Raw genomic sequence first — 18,474 nt, 5'->3', positions numbered from 1 at the left:
CATCTTCTTTTGAACAATACTATATGTGTTTATTTTGAGTACATAAATAATTACATACTTATATGTGTCATTATGTTATTAGATATTATTTTATCTTTAATTTAAAATCACTCAATCACATGATGATATACATAAAATATATACTTATTCGTATATTTAAAATAGGTATGTATAATTTTATTGTCTACTTTGGAACTCCATTTATAAAAAAAAGAATGGTTTTCTCTGCACTAATGATCATTAACATTAGTTTCGTGAGCAAACAGAGTAAGTATCCACACTAGTCACCCACTTACGGTAGGGAAACCAAGTGATTTGTCAAGACTAAGTAGATGATGATGAGTTCATTTCATCACTTGTAATTATTTTGTGTTATTGAGGGGATTTCAACTTAGAATAATGAAGGCTCTAAAAGGAAATGCCCACTAACAAGTACTTTTTCTGGAAGAGAATTATTTACTTAAAGAGAGGGTGAGCATAATTGGTTATTAACAAATTGGGAGGATGAACTCCATGCAACTTCATTTAAGTGGGTGTTGCTTTTTATTAATTTAATTAAAAGTTAAGAATATAGCCTTTGCTCTTGTGCTCTCCTATGATGCTTCAGAGTGTGGGGGTTTGTTCTTACCTGTTTATTCCTTTTAACTTCTAGACTTTCATTTTTTCACTACTTGTAATGTAACTAGCACCATCATCAAGATGCTGAATAATGCAATCACAGCTTTGTTCTGAGGAATATGCCACTGCCCCATTCTCTCCATTGTGGCACCTGTTTAGTGGCCTCGTAGCATGATGTTTTTTTTTTCCATCCTCTTTATTCCTTCTCTCTTTTTATAATTCATGGCTCTGTACTACGCAGCTATAGCCCCTTCACATCTGTGATTCTATTGTACGACAGTACAAGGATGCATGATTAATGGGTTCTGGGTTACATCATTAACCTTTTAATTGGGTGAAAAATCTTATTTGAGTCAAACTATCGTAACAATCTTTACATCAGGTATTTCAAAAATTTATTATTGAAATATTACCAAAAAAAAATTTTAACTCTTATGTTATTATGCTTAGAATCCTCTCATTTGTCACTCAATTTACCTCATTAGGGTTATTTGAATTAAAATTGTCTCTTCGTTTGGCTCAATGTATAAAAAAATATTTTAATAATTTATTTTTTATTATTAACATTACTTCATTGGTTGTGAGATAATAAAATATTACAATAATATTTTATTATAATTGATAATATGACAGATAATATAAGAATACATCTACTTTAGATATTAAAAAATTATTAAAAGTGATTTTAATTTTATTATAAATATTTTCTTATTTATTAATTTTTTAGGACAAAAATAGTTTTATTTTTAATTAATATAACTAATATAAAATATATTTAAAAATAATTATATATAAAGACATTTAAGTAAAATAATATATTAACATTCTTTTGATTATTTTTAACTAAATAAAATAATTATTTATATCTATTAAATTTTATCAAATATAATAATTATTTATACTCAATAATTTTTTAACTAATTTATTTTTAAAATAATCTTTTAATTTCGGTTATTAGTGTAACATTACCAAAACCATACGTCTCATAATTATTAGTGTAAAAGCCCACATGTCCATGACCATTCTCAGCTGTAAAAGAACTAAAGTCAAGGAGAATCTGAGGAGCACAACCTTGGTTAAATGTTTCTTAAAGCTGCAGTAAATGTAATCCAAGATAACCAAGTTAACCTTAGATTAACCTACAAGAAAGAACTTAAATTTGTGGGTGAGAAAATAATGAGTACTTATTCACTAGTAGTCCATTACAAGGTAAGCATATACCAAGGAAATCTTACAAGGTATTAAACTACATTATGTAATTGCCAAACCAACCAAATTTCTTCTCGAGAGTCACGGCTTGTTACATCAGAAACCATAGTGAAATATTACTGCCCCTGTGGTTTTACCATTAAACCATGGAGCCACATTTTGGAGAAAACCATTGATTGACTGACCACTCATCTTGCATTGCTGAGATTGTAGTGATGCTCTACTTGTGGTACAGTGCACCCTAATGGTAATGCTTCATAGTATTTCTTTCATTCAATCAAGAGAAAGGGAGGACAGACAATACATTTGATACATGGTATTTGTCATACATAATCTGATATAAGCAGAAACCAAGTATCATGCAGTTTCCTTGCATGTTCATTCCAACACTCAGGTTCCAAAAAGCTGAGGTGAATGCTAAGCATACCTTATTCTTTATATTTACATCTGTTACTCCTTCCATATACTTGAAGGTATATAATCTCTATTTTTTCCAGGCTGCTTGTAATGGTACATTGTGAATCTTCAAAGTTGCCAGCCTTTCAGTAGCAAATTCATAAACTAGGAATCCAGATGCTCGGTTAATTATATACATCTACAATTAAATGGTTCTTCAAAAGGTAAATGAGTTCAAACTTCCCCATATACATACTCTATGAACAAGGGGTGGCCAGCATGTAGTATAATTCACGACACCGTTCCTCTGTAAGTCAGATCATGTAATCATGAACATACAGATGTGTTTCAGGTGTAATGAGAGGCAAGTTCTCCATATAAAGGTAGAAACACCTCAGGTTTTCCTTTGCAATAGTAACTCTGTCGATGATATCACTGCTGCTAATGAGAACCCATAAATCTTTAGAGCTTACTCTCTTTAGGCCACCACGACAAAAAGGGCAAGACTGAGATCGCATATTCCTGTAATTCAACAGCAAAGTACATTGTGGTGTAAAATATTTCTACTATAATTTATCAATCTCTTTATGTAAAATGTTTTTGAATTATCTATTAAAAGGGGAACTGCAGAAATGAGAATTGAGGATACCAGTCATGGAAGCAACTACTGCACAAGGAATGCCCGCAGTTGGGTAGTACCATCTTAGTGCAATTTTCCATGCATATTCCACACTCATTGTCCCTCTCTAAATCTTTATCAGAGAGCTTCCTCCAGTCTTCAACAATGTTCCTACTTGAAACTTCTGAAAAACAGTTTCTCACATTGTTTTCTTCCAGTACAACAAACTCACCTTCAAGTTGCCTGAGTGAAGGATATATAACAGCTGCAATAGACATTTCAATGAATCCAAACATAAGTTTAAAAAAAAGGTAAAGGAAATTGAATATTGATGAAAAAGAAGTCAGAGAGTAGAGGAGACCATAAAATTCCCTTAGTGAAGCTTTCCTTTCTTTTGATGACAAAGTTGGCATTCCATCAACATATACCTAGATATATATATATATATATATGAAGAGCGTCATTTCAATAAAGCAAAATCAAAGATACAGTCTACTTATTTTTCCTCATATATTTGGAAAATCATCAACCTGGTTATGATAAACTACAAATTACATTTACCCACCTTGTAAACTAGTATGTGGAGCAGGCCTAAGGAAGTGGGGAGGCTATCTGTACAACTATAATCCATCCATTCAATTAAAAAAAGAACAAAGGGGGCAAATGTGCTATATGATAATCTCATCTGAACATATTCCCCACCATAATCTTTTGGTATAGCGGCTGCCCTGCAAAAATCCAATTGAACCTTAAAGATCAATAAACCCTTCTTGGTTCACACTTGCTAAGAAAAAGAAAAATTATATCACTATTACCAATTTTGAGACTCAGCAAAATTCGACAACAAAACTTAGCAATCAAAATGTGAAACTGTAGAATTTTGGAAACTATAATCCACAGGCACAAATGCCACTTCTTAATTAAAGGTGCTTAGTGAAAACCATTTCTGGCACAAACCCATATCCACTATATTAAAATTCTTAAACTTTACCCACCTAAACCAAGAAATTCCATCTGACAACCAAAATTTGATTGAAATAATTACTATCAAAATGCAAAACGTGAAGAAACAAAACCAGTTCCTTGATCCTTTTACAATTTCAGGACAATGTAAATAAATTGTTTGCATTTTCTGCAGCCTTCGTGCTATGAAAATTTGCATACCAAATACATTTAATGGCAAAATAACACAGCGATCAAAGAACTTACAAGCTATTAGCATGTTGTATGTCAGCTTCAAGAGCTTTGAGAGACTCTCTAAAAGAAGACTTGTGGGGTTGTTTTACCAACATGAGGTTCAGGCCTTTTCTTAATTTCCCGCAAGAAAAAGAAAAATAAAAGGAAACACAAAAGAGAGGCTTTTTTGGGTGGCAGATAAAGCAAGAGTTTAGGAATGTGAAGAAGAAAGATGAGATGGAGATAGAAAGATTAAAAGATTTAGAGAGAGTAGCTTAGATTGCTTGCTCAAGTGTTTAAACCTATCACACTTGAAGAAAAGAAAGGGATACCTTCTCTGTCTAATATGCTAACTTTTCAACTCTTCTTCTTTTGCCTTCATTATTTCCTCCAACCCCAACTCCCATTTTCATTTCCATTTATGTATCTCTAACCTCCTTACTTCCCTACTACTTTAAAATTATGTTTAGAAAATTACAGCACTCTGAAAATTTCCCTTTTTTAAATTTTAATGTCTGTGGTTGTGCTGTAAAGCTTTTTTAAGAGAGAAAGTTGAAATGGCAATTCTAGTCTCCAACCAACCTGCTCAAATCAGCCAGGCCCATAATTTTAAGCTGTGGGTCATGGGGCCCAATCTCTAATCATTTTCTTTTTAATCACATTATTAGATTAGACTAATATTACGATTGTATATATTTTATACATAATATAAATATAAAAATAATATATTATTATATAATTAAAAATTATTTTATTTTTAATTTAAAATTATTTAATCATATAACGATATATAATTTATATATCTAAATTATATAAAATATATATATATTCAGAGCCTTATTGATTAAATTATAGGTGTATGTGTACTACTACTAGGTAAATTATGTTATTTCTCAAATATTTATTTAATGATATATATAAATAATATGTGATTATATATATAATTTGATATTATTTAATTATTAATATAAAATTATATAATTACATAATATTTAATATATTTACTAAATTTATTAAATTGAATTGCCACCGAGCAATTTTATTTTATAATTTCCAAAAGTGAAAGCATAGATATTTTTGTAAATAAATATAAAATAATACAAAAAATGACAATAACATGTGGTAACGAACGAGTTGAGAGTTTCCGTACAAATCCAGTGCACGTGGAAGTTGAAAGTGATAGGTTTGTAGGCCCATAATTAAAGCAATCCAATTAAATACTGGCTTGGGCCCATATCAAAATTTGTTACACTTGCCCTTGCCAAGATGGATTCAAATCAAGTCAATCTCAAAAAGTGGTAGGACAAGATCAAAATCTTATCGAAAATTAATAGACTAGGATTATTTTATCTCGAGATCAACGTATTTTGCAAAATCTTGGCTCAAACTTGAATCAATGTAAATCAATTTTTAGTTGATGTCGAATTGAATCGAATCAAATTTGAGTTCAGTTTGATTTAATAAAGAACCTTACTTAATGGTAGGTGGGTAGTTTGGATTGTTGCTGATTTAATACTGAAATTATTTCAAAGGTATTTAATGTGGTGGTATAGAAACTTCAAACAAAGTGACAAAAGTGCGTCCACCCATATATGCATAGATTTCATTGCATTACTAATTGGGATTTATCCCTTTTAAAGTATTTATATGTTTTTGGTGACTAGGACAGAGATGGGACCATTAGCTAAATGTTGTCCAACAAATAGAGAATCTTATTTATTCATTAGTCAAAGTTAATTAATACAAGTTGGCCTCAAGGGCTTTTGCGATTTGCCAAAAAGCAAGAGCATTCCATGTCATGGTTTTTTTTTTTTTTTTAAATTAGGGTTCCATCCATATTAATTGAACGTATAAATTTATAATATAATAATTAGATTTATAATTATTATATCAAATAAATTAAAGTTTTGTAAGTATAATAAAAAATTAAACGTAAATCTTTTTGATTTTAAATTTTTAATACTAATCCTCATGTCGTGTTCTTGATGTTATTCATTTTTTTTCTTTTTCTTAGTCCCTACTCCCACTTCTTTTATTGACAAAATCTTAAATTAATGGTCATGAGTTATTGATAAAAAATGTTTCTTTTTATAGAAATATAAAAAAAGAAATTAGGAGAATAATATTTATGCATTGCTTAAATAAAAGTGTTTACACCCCAATTTATTTATAATAGAACTAAAAAAAAACAATTAAAGAAAATCCACTAATGTGTTATAAGGGTGAAGTATTATATTATTATTTTGGTTATGACCATAGTAATACTTTTTCAATTCTTTATGCATGCACAGTTTATTGGTGTAGACAAGGGTATAATGAAGTATAGAAAATCAGTGTTTGTAGAAAATCCAAAAGAGATTTTCCCACAGAAAACAAGAAATATTGTTGTACTTTGAGCACAAAAGGGAGGAGGGATATTATTCTTCTTGCAAGAATTCATTATGGGGTTTTGGAAACTGAAGAGTTATTTCCAAAATTTCAGCTCTATTTGGATGCAACCAGGTGATCTACTGTGACAGTGTTGAATGCTTCAAGAGTTTATGTGAATGAAATGATCATCAGAGCACCCTCGAGTTCCTTTGATGTGTGCATATGCTGTGAGGTAAGTTCCTTATAAATGTTCATAACTTCAGATATATTGATCAGAAGCTTTGTGTTTTCCAAGTTTTGAGCATAAATAGCTCAATACAGGCACTGAACTGCAGTTAAAAGCTGACACTGACTGAGCAGAACAAATTCAGTCTCATCCATAATAATCAAGCATGGAATTCAGCCAATTTGTTATCACCAGTGCAGATTTATCAACATGATTTTTATTCTATCAGGTACTCAGATCCTTATGACAAAATTTGGGAGTCAGATCTTGCCAGCAGGCTACATTATCTTGTTGGAGAGGCCCCTGGCATGGTGAGGATTAGTACATCAAAAGATATAGATATAAGAACAAGAGAATACCCTCCTGTTAAAGTAATGCAAACTGCGGTTGTTGGCACGGAAGGTGTACTGAGCTATGGATTATACCTTGTAGATTTTCCTGCCAATGCTCCAGCTTATGCATACTTTGCAGAAATTGAAGACTTGGGTGCAAATGAGACTTGAAAATTCAAATTGCAGCAACCTTGCATACAAGACTATGGCAATGCAGTAGAAATATTGCAGAGAATGCCAATGGAAGCTACACTTTATATGAACACAGCTACATGAATGTAACTCTCAGTTTTATGCTGGCAAAACTGACTGGCAAGATGGTAAGATAAGATCTTGTTGTTAGCTTTTAATCTTCTCTTAGGTTACTGTTTCTTAAAAAGAATTACAAATAAGTCCGTGTTCCCTGCAAATATGCAGCAAACTTTAAATGTGCATGACAAGTATGATCTGATGAATAATTGTCTAATTATACTTTTAATTGCTAGTGGCCAAGTAAATGATAGATTTCTTAACTGGAAACTTACTTTTCCAAAATTTATTTAATGCAATTTCCAAGGACTCTGTAAATAGCCATTTGAAAGGATAGAAATATCAAACAAGTGCAGGAAACCTGATATTGAAAGAAGCAATGTAGAATGTAGAATCTCATATATGCTTATGCAATGTTAAATATTGAAAGCATGAGTTTAGAAACTCATGTTTAGAAGTTTAGAGACAGTAATTTCTTGTAAGAGCTATACAGAGATGGATTTTAATAACCAATTAAACATTTCCCAGTCAAGAAAGAATATTAAGGGGTGAAATCCCATCTGGCCTAAATAACATGGACTCACTGACATGGCTGTAAGTGCTAATATGCTGAAAAGATGATTTAGTAGTCTAAAAATCCTTTTTTCTGCTGTGTCTAATGGCTTTGATTTTCCAAGGTGGTTGGATGGAAACTCTCTCACAGGGAAACTTCCTGATATGAGTAATCTCATCAATTTGAAAATTGTGTAAGCTCTTCACTTAATACCTTCTCATTCACTCAGTTATGTAGTTTGCACAGCAAAAGAGGCGTTTTGAGATAATTAATGGAGCTCGATAGCAGTTCTAGCAATTCTCTTAATTCTGTTCTTGGGAAGTTTATTATTACTGCATACTTTTAGGAGGAGTGTTTAATCAGTAAAGTGATGACAAAGGTGTGTAGAGCTTGGCCTACTGTTACATTGATTGACCTTGTCATCTTATTTCTGTAACTCTGCTGTATCCATCAGGTCACTACTTACAAATCGGTGCAAAATCTTCAACGGCCTATCCAATGGCACCCGGTGGGCCTTTTACGGATGATAGTGTAGCATACTATATTTGACTTTCTGAGTAGCTACTGACAACTTTTTCAACAAAATTGGCAAAGGAAGTTTTGGTTCTGTTTACTATGGAAAAATGAAAGATGGAAAAGGGATTGCAATCAATATCATGGCTGAATCATCCTTTGTTCATTGATATCCAATATGTTCATTTGCGCAAAAATGAACCAGTTGTATTACATTAGCCATGGTCCATCCCAGTGGAAAGCCACTTCACAATTCATAGGAATGAAGGTCCCTAACCAGGAGAACACTTTTGCAGGTTGCTCTTCTGTCAAGAATTGAACACAGAATTGAATACTGTAAAGAAGAACATCAACAAAATTCTGGTTTATGAGTATATGCATAATAACTTAATCAGAAAAATGTATAATCTTTAAATATATTATCATATAAGTTTTGAACCCTTATGCCCTGGACCCTGGAGTCCTCTCTTGCGTCAATCCAGCTAACTTTTGAGGGCTAGTCTTCTATTCAAACAGTCGAGCTAAAATAAAATAATCATCTGCTAGACCAGAACCCTTTGGACTGGCTTGCGGGTCTACCAATCGCAGAAGATGCAGCTAATGGTTCAGACTCAAACGTATCAGTACTTTGGTAATCGTGCATAGATCAATTTTCAGCTAAAACATAAATTTAGATTTTCCTGTGGGGTTTGAATGCCTATCCACAGGCTGTAAAGTAACCCCTAGACATTAATATCGGATCGAAAGTGTCAGATTTTGGACTCTCAAGACAAACTGAAGAAGATTTAACACTTGTCATAATTAACCAAGTATCTCCTTACACTGCTTGACTTAGCCATCCATTTAGCAGGTACTATGCTAGTCAGCAATTGTCTGAGAAGAGTGATGTCTATATTATAGCTGTGGGGTTGTTCCCCTCGACTACAATTGATCTCTGTACGAAAGCCTGCCTGAGTAGAAGATTTTGGTGCTGAAATGAACATCGTTCACTGGGTATGCCACATTCTATCACTTCCCACTCAATTTTTATATGCAGATTTGTTAGCATCACTGCAGTAAAGTCACAACCAAACTCAATACTAATAAACAAAACAATATTATATTATTTCTTTGATATTTTAAAATTAAAATTAAAATTTATTTAAATAATAATTATAAAATCAATTATTAAACATAAAATTTTATTCATTTAATATAATTAATTCAATCTATAAAAATAATTCCAACATTATTTTTTGACAGGCAAGATCTTTGATTCAAAAAAGAAACTTGATAAACATAATTTTATATTTAATTGTTATTATATAATTATTTTTAATTTAAAATTATTCATTTCCTTTATTTTTAGAAAAAGCTGACCCACATAGTTTTATTGCTGGCTGAATTTAATTGGATATGTGGACTGGATTTCCTGCTGTTCTATCATTTACTCTACTGGGCAGCAGTCAATTCTGACTTTTTGGATTATCTAGAATGTATGTAAATTATTAATGAAGTAGATAATGGTGAGCTGTACAAAATTGAAAATGCTTATTTTAAATACATGAAAAACTAACTACTTCTGTTTCCCTTGTGTAAGTTTGGTACTTTAATAATCAACGTTCCCCTTAAGAAAGATTAGAATAATCTGAGCATAATAATTTGGTATTGAATATACAAAAACAAATTTAAAATATGATTTGACCTAAAATTTAATTTCAGGTCACAATAATGCCTAATAATGAGGCTAATTAATTTAAGTATTATGCACTAATAATGACCAACCCACCAAAAATATTCAAAACGTTAATCATATCATATCCCAAGGTAAACCCTTCATCAGGCAATATGTGATGATCATCACATCTATCACAAATTTTATAAAAATATTGCCATAGATAGAGTACTATATAATATGTAATCATATTGTATAAATTATTTGTTACCATCCATAATATGTTGTATCTTGTAATAGTGAGAGCCGGCCGAATTTAAAAGCAATCCAAACGTATAATAATAAAAAGTAATGTTAGGTTCATCCAATCTTTTTTTTATATATAAGATCGGAGTCAATATATCGTAAAAAACATAAAAAATATATTAATATAAGCCTAAATCTTCAATGTTTTTAACTGAATGAATTTTTTACAATTTTATTAATAAATCATAATAAAATATCAACTCATTAGACTAACTAAAATAAATTTAGATATTTAATCAACAACTTTATTTACTTTTCAAAATACATACACAAACCTCACTTATCAATTCTCATTAGATTAATTATTGATGTCATTGAGAAGTTTAATAAGAGGATCTTTACTCGAACGTGTAAAATACACCAAATGAATTACCACTTCAAAATCGAATTTTCTTAATATTAATATCAAAATTAGACATATATAATTTTTATCATATGAATATCTAAGCCCAAATAAGACACATACAACGTTCCAAGAATAAATATTAGATAAGAAAAAAAAGTAATTAAATCAGGGCATCCCCAGCCCCACCCCACCTGCAGAGAGTGTAGGGAAATTTTCTTCTTGTGAGTGTGGTGTATTATTTCTCTGAAGATTAATGAAAAGGCAATTCCTTGTCAGAGCCGGTCCCTATATTCATCACGAAGAATAAAAGCAAAGAGAAAAGCGAGAGAAAAGAAGCCCACTTTCTTTTCTATTTGCTTTGTGTTATTTTTTTGTCGGGTGGAAAGGTTTTCTCAGTAGTGTTCAGAATCCATAAACATACAAAACCTAGTAGCTATTTATACTCCCCTATTGGGCTCTTTTTGTTCTTTGTGAATTGTGAGATGGAGACGATGTATTATCAGTTAGCCAAGTCTTCTTACCAGGAATCGCTCAAAGTTTTGGAGGCCGATATACAGCATGCTAATGATCTGTAAGATATGATTTGGGTTCTTTTCTTTTCGCTGAAATGGGTTGTTTTTGTAATTTGTTTGTTTGTGTACTGTATCAGTATCATGATCAGCATTTTAATTATTTAGCTGCTGTGCTAATTGACGAAAAAGAAGCCAACTTTTTGTGTCGGATTCTGATTTTTGTATGCAATTATTAAGCTTTTGGAACCGTAGAAGATTACCCAGATGGAAAAGAGTGAATTTTTCTCTGTTGTTAGTGTTGTTCTGTAATTTAATAGGTGATTTGCGAGTAAAACTTCAGTTTTAGGAGCATATGTAATTTTTGTTTTTTGAAATTTGATCACTATCATGTTTGGATGATTTTCTCAAATTTCAAGGGCTTAAGCTGATATGGTGGTACAGTCATATTATATGTTTTCTAATTACATTTCTGGGGTTGTAGGGCTGCTTCACTTCCAAGAGCAAAGGGTGGAGCACGTCTTCAAATGAAATTGGTTTACAATCAGTTTGCTCCCCTCTTTTGGTTTTTGTTACAATGGATGAACTCTTCCTGCGTATGTCTACCGCCCAGATACCTAAACTTCTTCAACATACTTGTATATAAGGTTGATTCGTCTTCTATAGCAGCATATTGATTCTCAAAGTATGATTGTTGCAATTTTTAACTAGTTGCTCTTTTTCGTATAGGTATATGCCAATGATCAATCAAGACAATCTTCACACGGAAGGAAGGCAACAATAAGGGAATTTTATGGTATGCTAAGTTTCCTTCTGGTTAATGTAATTATATATTAAGATGAATTCCCTTTGGCTCTGTTTTATGCATACATTCTAACTTTTCCATTTCATTGGAAATGAATTTACAGGCGTTATATTACCATCTCTTCAACGGCTCCACGGTAGTTTGGGTGAATTTGATGATTCTGAGGAAAGGCATACTGACATTTTGAGTTTTGATAGAAGAATAGTGGAAGGAGACACCCATTTTCCCAAAGTTGATTTGGACAGAGAAGATGAATGTGATATCTGCCTAGAGCCCTGTACCAAAATGGTGTTGCCTAATTGCTGTCATGCCATGTGCATGAAATGCTACCGCAATTGGTAAGTGCAAATCTTTTGTAAACTCAATTGTCTCTTCTTGTGAAAGCCCGGCGTCCAAAAATATTAATATTACTGATTTCACTCATATAAATTCTTCCAAATTACAGGAACAGAAAGTCTGAGTCATGCCCTTTTTGTCGTGGTAGTTTGAAGAGAGTTAATTCAGAAGACTTATGGGTGCTTACTTGTGATGATGATGTGATTGATCCTGAAACTGTTTCCAAAGAAGACTTGTTGCGCTTCTACCTCTATATCAATAGCCTGCCGAAATATTACTCAGATGCGCTCTTTTTAGTATATTATGAACACCTAATCTGAGTAAGAATGAATGAGAAGAATGTACAGATGGAAAGGCCGACCTGTAAATTTAAATAGAGTCTGGTAAGAAAATCCTCTCATTTTTACTAAAAATGACCAATTATGAACGTTATGAAGATTGTGGTTGGATATCCCCATTATTGTTGTCAAAGTTCTATTTCAAAGCCGGCAAGTACGTTTTCCTTGCAAACATGTTGATGCTCCATGAAGAAGCACTTTTAATAAGGCCATTTAATAGATAGAAATCATTTTCTACTCTTTCTCAATGGCTGTATGGTACTAATCGATGAGCCTGTATAAAATTCTTATAGTATGGCTGTATTGGACATTGCTTTCACTATACTGTTCTTGCAAATGAAAATTAAGCATATCTTTCTAGTTTAGATTTGTGATATTATTTTTAAGCAATGCATATAAGATATTGCTGTTGGACATCTTGAGTATCAAACGTAGATTGCTATTAGCTTCAGCAAGATTTCAGAGTATTGCTGGCCCTGCTGTGGCTGTGACTCTGTGATAAGCCGAGGAGTATATATCAAGCCTCATTTAAAAACAAAGAATACCCCATATACTGGTGTACATGTGCAGCACAACTCCGCAGTGCTTTTTGACTTATGATCACTTAATCTATTCTTTTTGAAGGAATCTTTCCTGTTTCCTCGTGATGCAAAATCTACTGTAACGCCATATTAAAAGATACTGAGTTCTGAACTGAGTGTGACATTTGGTGATAGAACAAAGGCCAAAGGACTATTTTCCACCTATGGAATGCTGCATTCTCAATTTATTTTAATATTATAAAGAAAATGATTATTTTACCCTTACTACCGTTAATTTTAACTGTTTATGGGTAGGTATTTAGTATTATCAAAATTAAAGGGGGGAAATTGGGAATGCAACATACCTTGGGTAGGAAATAGTCCTTTGGCTTAGAATAAATGCAGTTGAGCCGGTCCATTCAGAGCGTAAGAAGTAATGCCTAAATTATGGAAAAAGATTATTTTCCACCCAAATTTTAGGCCATTCTCAAATCTACACACATGGGAGATGAAAAACATTTTCTTCCATCCATGGGCAAACTGTCGTTTAAAATTTCAATTAGAGACAAAGATAAAATCATTATTTTACCAATAAACTTTGAAACTTTAAAATTTTATCATTCCCTCCTCTGGGTTTTAAAAACTAATACCTCAACACATCCTCAAAGTTTGAAAAGTTTAGATTTCACCCTAGGGTTTGCTTCTTTTTTCAAGCACCACCAACGATTGACGCATTTCACCGATCTCTCATCTTCGACTACAAAGGACAACAAAAGATGACATTTCATCTCCAGATCTGGATGGTGAAGCGTCGTCCAGATCTAGAAGGATGACGCTTCGTCATTCTTTGTCGTCGTGTCTAGACACTGAGACGAGCGACAACGGACGACGAAATGTTGCCTTTCATTGTTTGGGTGGTCGCACCACCGTGTGACAAAGAGATTTTTGTCTCTTTATCACATTATACGACGAAAAGATCTCTGTCTCTTTGTCGCGTCATGCGAGGAGATGAAGATCTCTTCATCGCACCACCGTCATCGCACTAGAAGAAGGAGGAGGCCAGAGACGACAGCGAAAGATGAAGTTGACGAATGAGAGTAAAACTGCTATTTTTAAAAGTTATGGGGGGTAATAAGTTTTAAAAAAAACTATGAAATTTGGGGGTAAAAATGTTATTTTTTAAAGTTTGAAAACTTTAGGTAATGTGAAATGTTAGTTTCTAAAACTGGGGGGAAAGGGGTAGAGAGTAATAAACTTTATAACTTTTTAATATAAACAGTAAAATGACTATTTTACTCCTTTTCTTTAATTAAAAAAATTAACATAAATTTGGTTATGAGTGAAAGAAGGGGTTTTTTTATCTTTCGTGGGTGTAGGTTTGAGAATGACCTAAAATTTGGGTGGGAAATAGTCCTTTTCTCCCTAAATTAACACTTGTTCTTTTGATTCGAATTTTGTTCTCCGACTCTCCTTTTAAACTGGATCGAGTTAACATTTGGAATCAAGTGGTTGTACCAACTACGGTGACACCCAAACCCATTCCGATGGTTCTGACCGTTTTGATAAGTAAGCCCAATTTGAGTTTTGTGAGATCTTCAAATGACATTGGTAAGATAAAGTCGATCCCTAAAATGATGATTAAATTTAGGATTATTTTCTCCTATGTAGGAGATAATAGTATATAATGAAATGAAATTTATATATATTATGTATTTTCTTAGTTTTAGTATTATCTTTTCGTTTTTGTTAATGAGAAATCCTCTATGAACTAGATAATCACGTTGAAATCGAATCAATTATATTAAGCATAATAAACTTCAGATTCATTGACTAACCTTATAACTATTAAATAAAATAAGTTAAAATTTTGATCTAAATAATGTTGTTAAAAAAATGGTTTTACCGAATTTACAAAGCAACATATTGGCAAAAATAGGAAGAAGTTGGCCTTGTTCAATTATGGTCCATTTGGTATTAGAAAAAAATTAGGAACCTCATAGAAAATTAAGTAAATTGATTTAAATTTGTTAGATTGAAGTGTATATATAGAACAAGGGAAATATATGTGTATATATATACATATAAATGCTGTCTAAGATTAAGTAGATGATTTAAATAATCAATTACTTGTGGGACTTACCAACAGTAGTTTTAATTTTATTATAATAAATAAATTATGAATAATAAACGTTATAATAAAACTATTAATATATATTTTTTAGCATATAAATGATGTATCATTATATCATTATATAATTTTGAATTAAAAATAAAAAAATATTTAATTATATAATAAAATATTATTTATGTATTCAATTATATATATACATATATTAAGATTTACTTTATTTCTTAAATTCATATTCTGTAAAATTTTAAAAACTCAAATATTTATCTGTCACCTAACTTCTGTTAAAAAATTTTATTATATGTAAAGATAGAACCATCATTTTAATAATAATATAAACAAAAATATTATTTTATTTTATTTTTTTAAAATTTTAAAAACTAATAATTTCATTTTTATTTAAATATTTTTTAATTTAAAAAAGTTACTTATTTCTCCGTATGTTCGGTATTTTTTTAACCTTTCCTCTACCGCCACTCTCTCTAGCGATCTCTACTTTCCACCCTAACCATTAGTCGGCTCTCTTGTGCAATTGATAGACAGAGAAAGGTCGACGAAATCAACAAACAGACGAAGATGAAGTCTCCATCTGTCTCTGTCTGCCAATTGAGAGACTAATCTTTGTCTCTTCGTACCGAGAGAGACTAATCATCCTCGTCTCTTCGGTTGGTATGTTGAAGAGGAAGAAGGATGCTATTGTTAATATTGGCTCTGGTGCTGCCGTTGTCATTCCTTCTGATCTTCTGTATTCTGTCTACGCCGCCACTAAAGCGTAAACTTTTATTTATTGATTTCATTTTATTTTTTCAAATTGACTTCTGTAGGAAAAATGTGCTTTTTCCTGTATCTGAGTGGTGAAAAACGTTTCTTTTGTGTGCTAATACTTGAGGGATATCGATTAATTTTCAAGGTGTTTGTATGTTGAATACAAGAAAAGCGGGGTCGATGTGCAGTGTCAGGTACTTTTGCGATGTTTCGATTGAAGTTTTTTGAGGTTGGAAAAAGAAATACAACAAACGAAAGAAAGAAAGTTCACATCCAAATTCGTCGACTTGTAAAATATAGTAGTTTGTCGAACAAATCTCTTTCACAAAGCTCTATGTTCCAGCCATTTGCGATTTTATAGAATGTTTATCTGACAATAACTATTGGTTCATCTTGGTGCAGCGCTAGTGGGACTTTGTAAAAAACTCTTAGAAGCTCAAGCGGATACAAGGCTGCAATGCTAAATAATGCTTCTCAGTCACAAATGCTGGACACTGAAAGCCAGCCTCTGGAATTTTTTCCAGACACCCGGGCAGACCAATAATCACCTCCTTCTGCCTTTTTAGTCTAGTATTTTTTTTTTTTTTCATTTTTGTCCTAGGAGGGTTTATGCTCTCTTTTTGGCATCGCCTGCAGAGAATGCCATTAAATCTGAGCCATGTTATTATAGTTCATTTTATTCCATTGAATCGTTAAATTTATAATGACTTATGATGAAATGGGGTTGAGTCTATTTTGAAAGGAAAATTAATGTTGATGGCTTCTAATAAGCAAAGGTAGCCAATTAACAGTAGGTGCAATTACATATATAATTAAATTACTTTTCATATCACACCCCACAGGTCAAAATCCATTCATCTCTCACCTAAGACCTCATCCTGTTGATTTGGTTCAAAGCCGGTTGAAGAATGTTGTAGAGCACCCACAGAATCGCTGGAGCAATAACAAACAGCAAAAGTTGGCCCCTGTTGTCATTTGTAGCATCAGCCAACACCGCAATTTCACCAGCCGACGCATGTGGTGGCGTTGACATCAACCCAGCCAATCCACCCAGTCCAAGCCCGATGATCACTCCATTGCTGCTACGCATCCTGTCTATTTGGTTCAGCGCAGGCTGGAGAATGTTAAATAACACCCAAACGATGGCTGGCACGATTGGTAACAACAGTGCTAGCCCACGGTTGTCGCCGTCTGCTATTTCAGCTATTTGTTGCGCCGCAAAAGCTGCATCACATGAGCTCAAAGTTGAAAAGATTGCTCCTGCAATGGTAGTACCAGCAAGTGCGGCGGTATTCTCAGCTGGGCTTGAGATGGTCAGACCTTTTGGGAGGTTTTGCATGGAGAAAAGGGAGGTGGGTTTGGTGGTTGGCTTGTTGTGGTTGATGTCTTTGGTTGTGGTGATGCTCAAACACTTGGCATTGAGAACAGCCATTGTAGCTATTGTTGCAGCCATTGATGGTGGATTGTGTTGAATTCAAGTGTTTCTGCTGATGTTGAATCTGGAATGTAAGAATCTCAGTGCTTTGATCTAGAGTCGGATGGGTGGCTAAGGTGGGAAAGTTGAGTTGAAGATTTGATGAGGACGTGAGGGAAATGCAGTCCAATGGAGTTCTGGTTTTCAGATTCTTCTCTTATCCAGAGGGTGTGATTGGCAAAATAAGGACCTCAGATTGCCTACCCCACCCACACCTTCTTATCATTTTCTTAATGATTTCATTTCTGAACCATGTCTACAGATGGAAACTAGTTTGTTAATTTTGGACCTGATTTATGGATATTGTGTAGACTTTATTGATGATTCTAAGATATAGGCCCAAGCCCAACACACATGACTTTGAAAACAGAGATGAAGAATGTGTGTTTGTATCTATATAAGTGTAACCCGTATTTGGCTCAAACATTTTTCCACCGTTTATTATAAAATCAACTTGTAAAGGATAAACTAGTAATTTTATCATCCAAAATTTGAGGATAATTAAAAATAATCATTTTTAGATCTTACCATATCGTGGAGAGAGATCATGAAAGTGACATCTAAAATTTCAAATGTAAAAAAATAAGTAACTGACAATAAAGTCAACTTCTAATGAAACAAGAAAAAGTGATATTAATGAAATAAACTGTAAAAACTCATAAGTGGTGTTAGATGGATAAATGCATAGGATGGTTACTGAAAGTTTGGTCAACATAAAATAAGCTAAAAATAATGATATCGATGCAACAAGGAGTCAAAGATAATGAGATCGATGTTTATGATTAGGTTTGAAAGTCTCATCAATGTCAAAGATGAGTTCTCAGAAGTGATAATTGTAATTAGAATTCACTAGCTCCCCATAAGAAGGGGATAAAAATAAAAGAAAATAAATTAAAGAGAAAAAAGTTGTAGTATAAATTTGAAATTTCAAGAAACTTTTGAATTTTATATTAATTTGAAATGATATAAAAATTTTGAAAAATGAAATAATTATGATTAATATAATAATTCATCTTTTTAAACACTTCATC

The 18,474-nt window shown here is 32.4% G+C and overlaps 4 protein-coding genes and 1 long non-coding RNA gene across 5 annotated transcripts; 3 read left to right on the top strand and 2 right to left on the bottom strand.

Annotated features, from left to right (window-relative positions):
• Positions 1–1,776: 1,776 nt before the first annotated feature.
• LOC123216064 (E3 ubiquitin-protein ligase AIRP2-like) lies at positions 1,777–4,544 on the bottom strand. Its single transcript, XM_044636417.1, has 6 exons — positions 4,351–4,544; positions 4,052–4,159; positions 3,408–3,570; positions 3,204–3,270; positions 2,873–3,107; positions 1,777–2,745 (listed from the first exon to the last, which is right to left on the bottom strand). Exons 2-6 carry the CDS (start codon positions 4,132–4,134, stop codon positions 2,538–2,540), a joined length of 756 nt encoding a protein of 251 aa, XP_044492352.1. The 5' UTR covers positions 4,135–4,159; positions 4,351–4,544; the 3' UTR covers positions 1,777–2,537.
• Positions 4,545–6,325: 1,781 nt separating this feature from the next.
• On the top strand, positions 6,326–7,486 carry LOC123216065 (probable LRR receptor-like serine/threonine-protein kinase At1g67720). Its single transcript, XM_044636418.1, has 2 exons — positions 6,326–6,620; positions 6,844–7,486. Exons 1-2 carry the CDS (start codon positions 6,601–6,603, stop codon positions 7,115–7,117), a joined length of 294 nt encoding a protein of 97 aa, XP_044492353.1. The 5' UTR covers positions 6,326–6,600; the 3' UTR covers positions 7,118–7,486.
• A 3,243-nt stretch (positions 7,487–10,729) lies between these two features.
• Positions 10,730–12,920, top strand: LOC123215707 (E3 ubiquitin-protein ligase AIRP2-like). Its single transcript, XM_044635915.1, has 5 exons — positions 10,730–11,138; positions 11,561–11,723; positions 11,806–11,872; positions 11,985–12,219; positions 12,327–12,920. Exons 1-5 carry the CDS (start codon positions 11,050–11,052, stop codon positions 12,535–12,537), a joined length of 765 nt encoding a protein of 254 aa, XP_044491850.1. The 5' UTR covers positions 10,730–11,049; the 3' UTR covers positions 12,538–12,920.
• A 2,738-nt stretch (positions 12,921–15,658) lies between these two features.
• LOC123217615 lies at positions 15,659–16,670 on the top strand. The gene is made up of 2 exons (XR_006502507.1): positions 15,659–15,976; positions 16,094–16,670. It is a non-coding gene; the product is annotated as an uncharacterized LOC123217615 (long non-coding RNA).
• Positions 16,671–16,702: 32 nt separating this feature from the next.
• On the bottom strand, positions 16,703–17,649 carry LOC123217614 (photosystem II core complex proteins psbY, chloroplastic-like). The gene has a single exon (XM_044638708.1). It carries the CDS (start codon positions 17,420–17,422, stop codon positions 16,835–16,837), a length of 588 nt encoding a protein of 195 aa, XP_044494643.1. The 5' UTR covers positions 17,423–17,649; the 3' UTR covers positions 16,703–16,834.
• Positions 17,650–18,474: the final 825 nt, after the last annotated feature.

This window comes from Mangifera indica, chromosome 5 (genome assembly GCF_011075055.1).
Source record: "Mangifera indica cultivar Alphonso chromosome 5, CATAS_Mindica_2.1, whole genome shotgun sequence".
NCBI classification, from domain to species: Eukaryota; Viridiplantae; Streptophyta; class Magnoliopsida; order Sapindales; family Anacardiaceae; genus Mangifera; species Mangifera indica.
The sequence above is the reverse complement of the archived record's forward strand: the minus strand, read 5'-3'. Positions and strand labels throughout refer to the sequence as shown.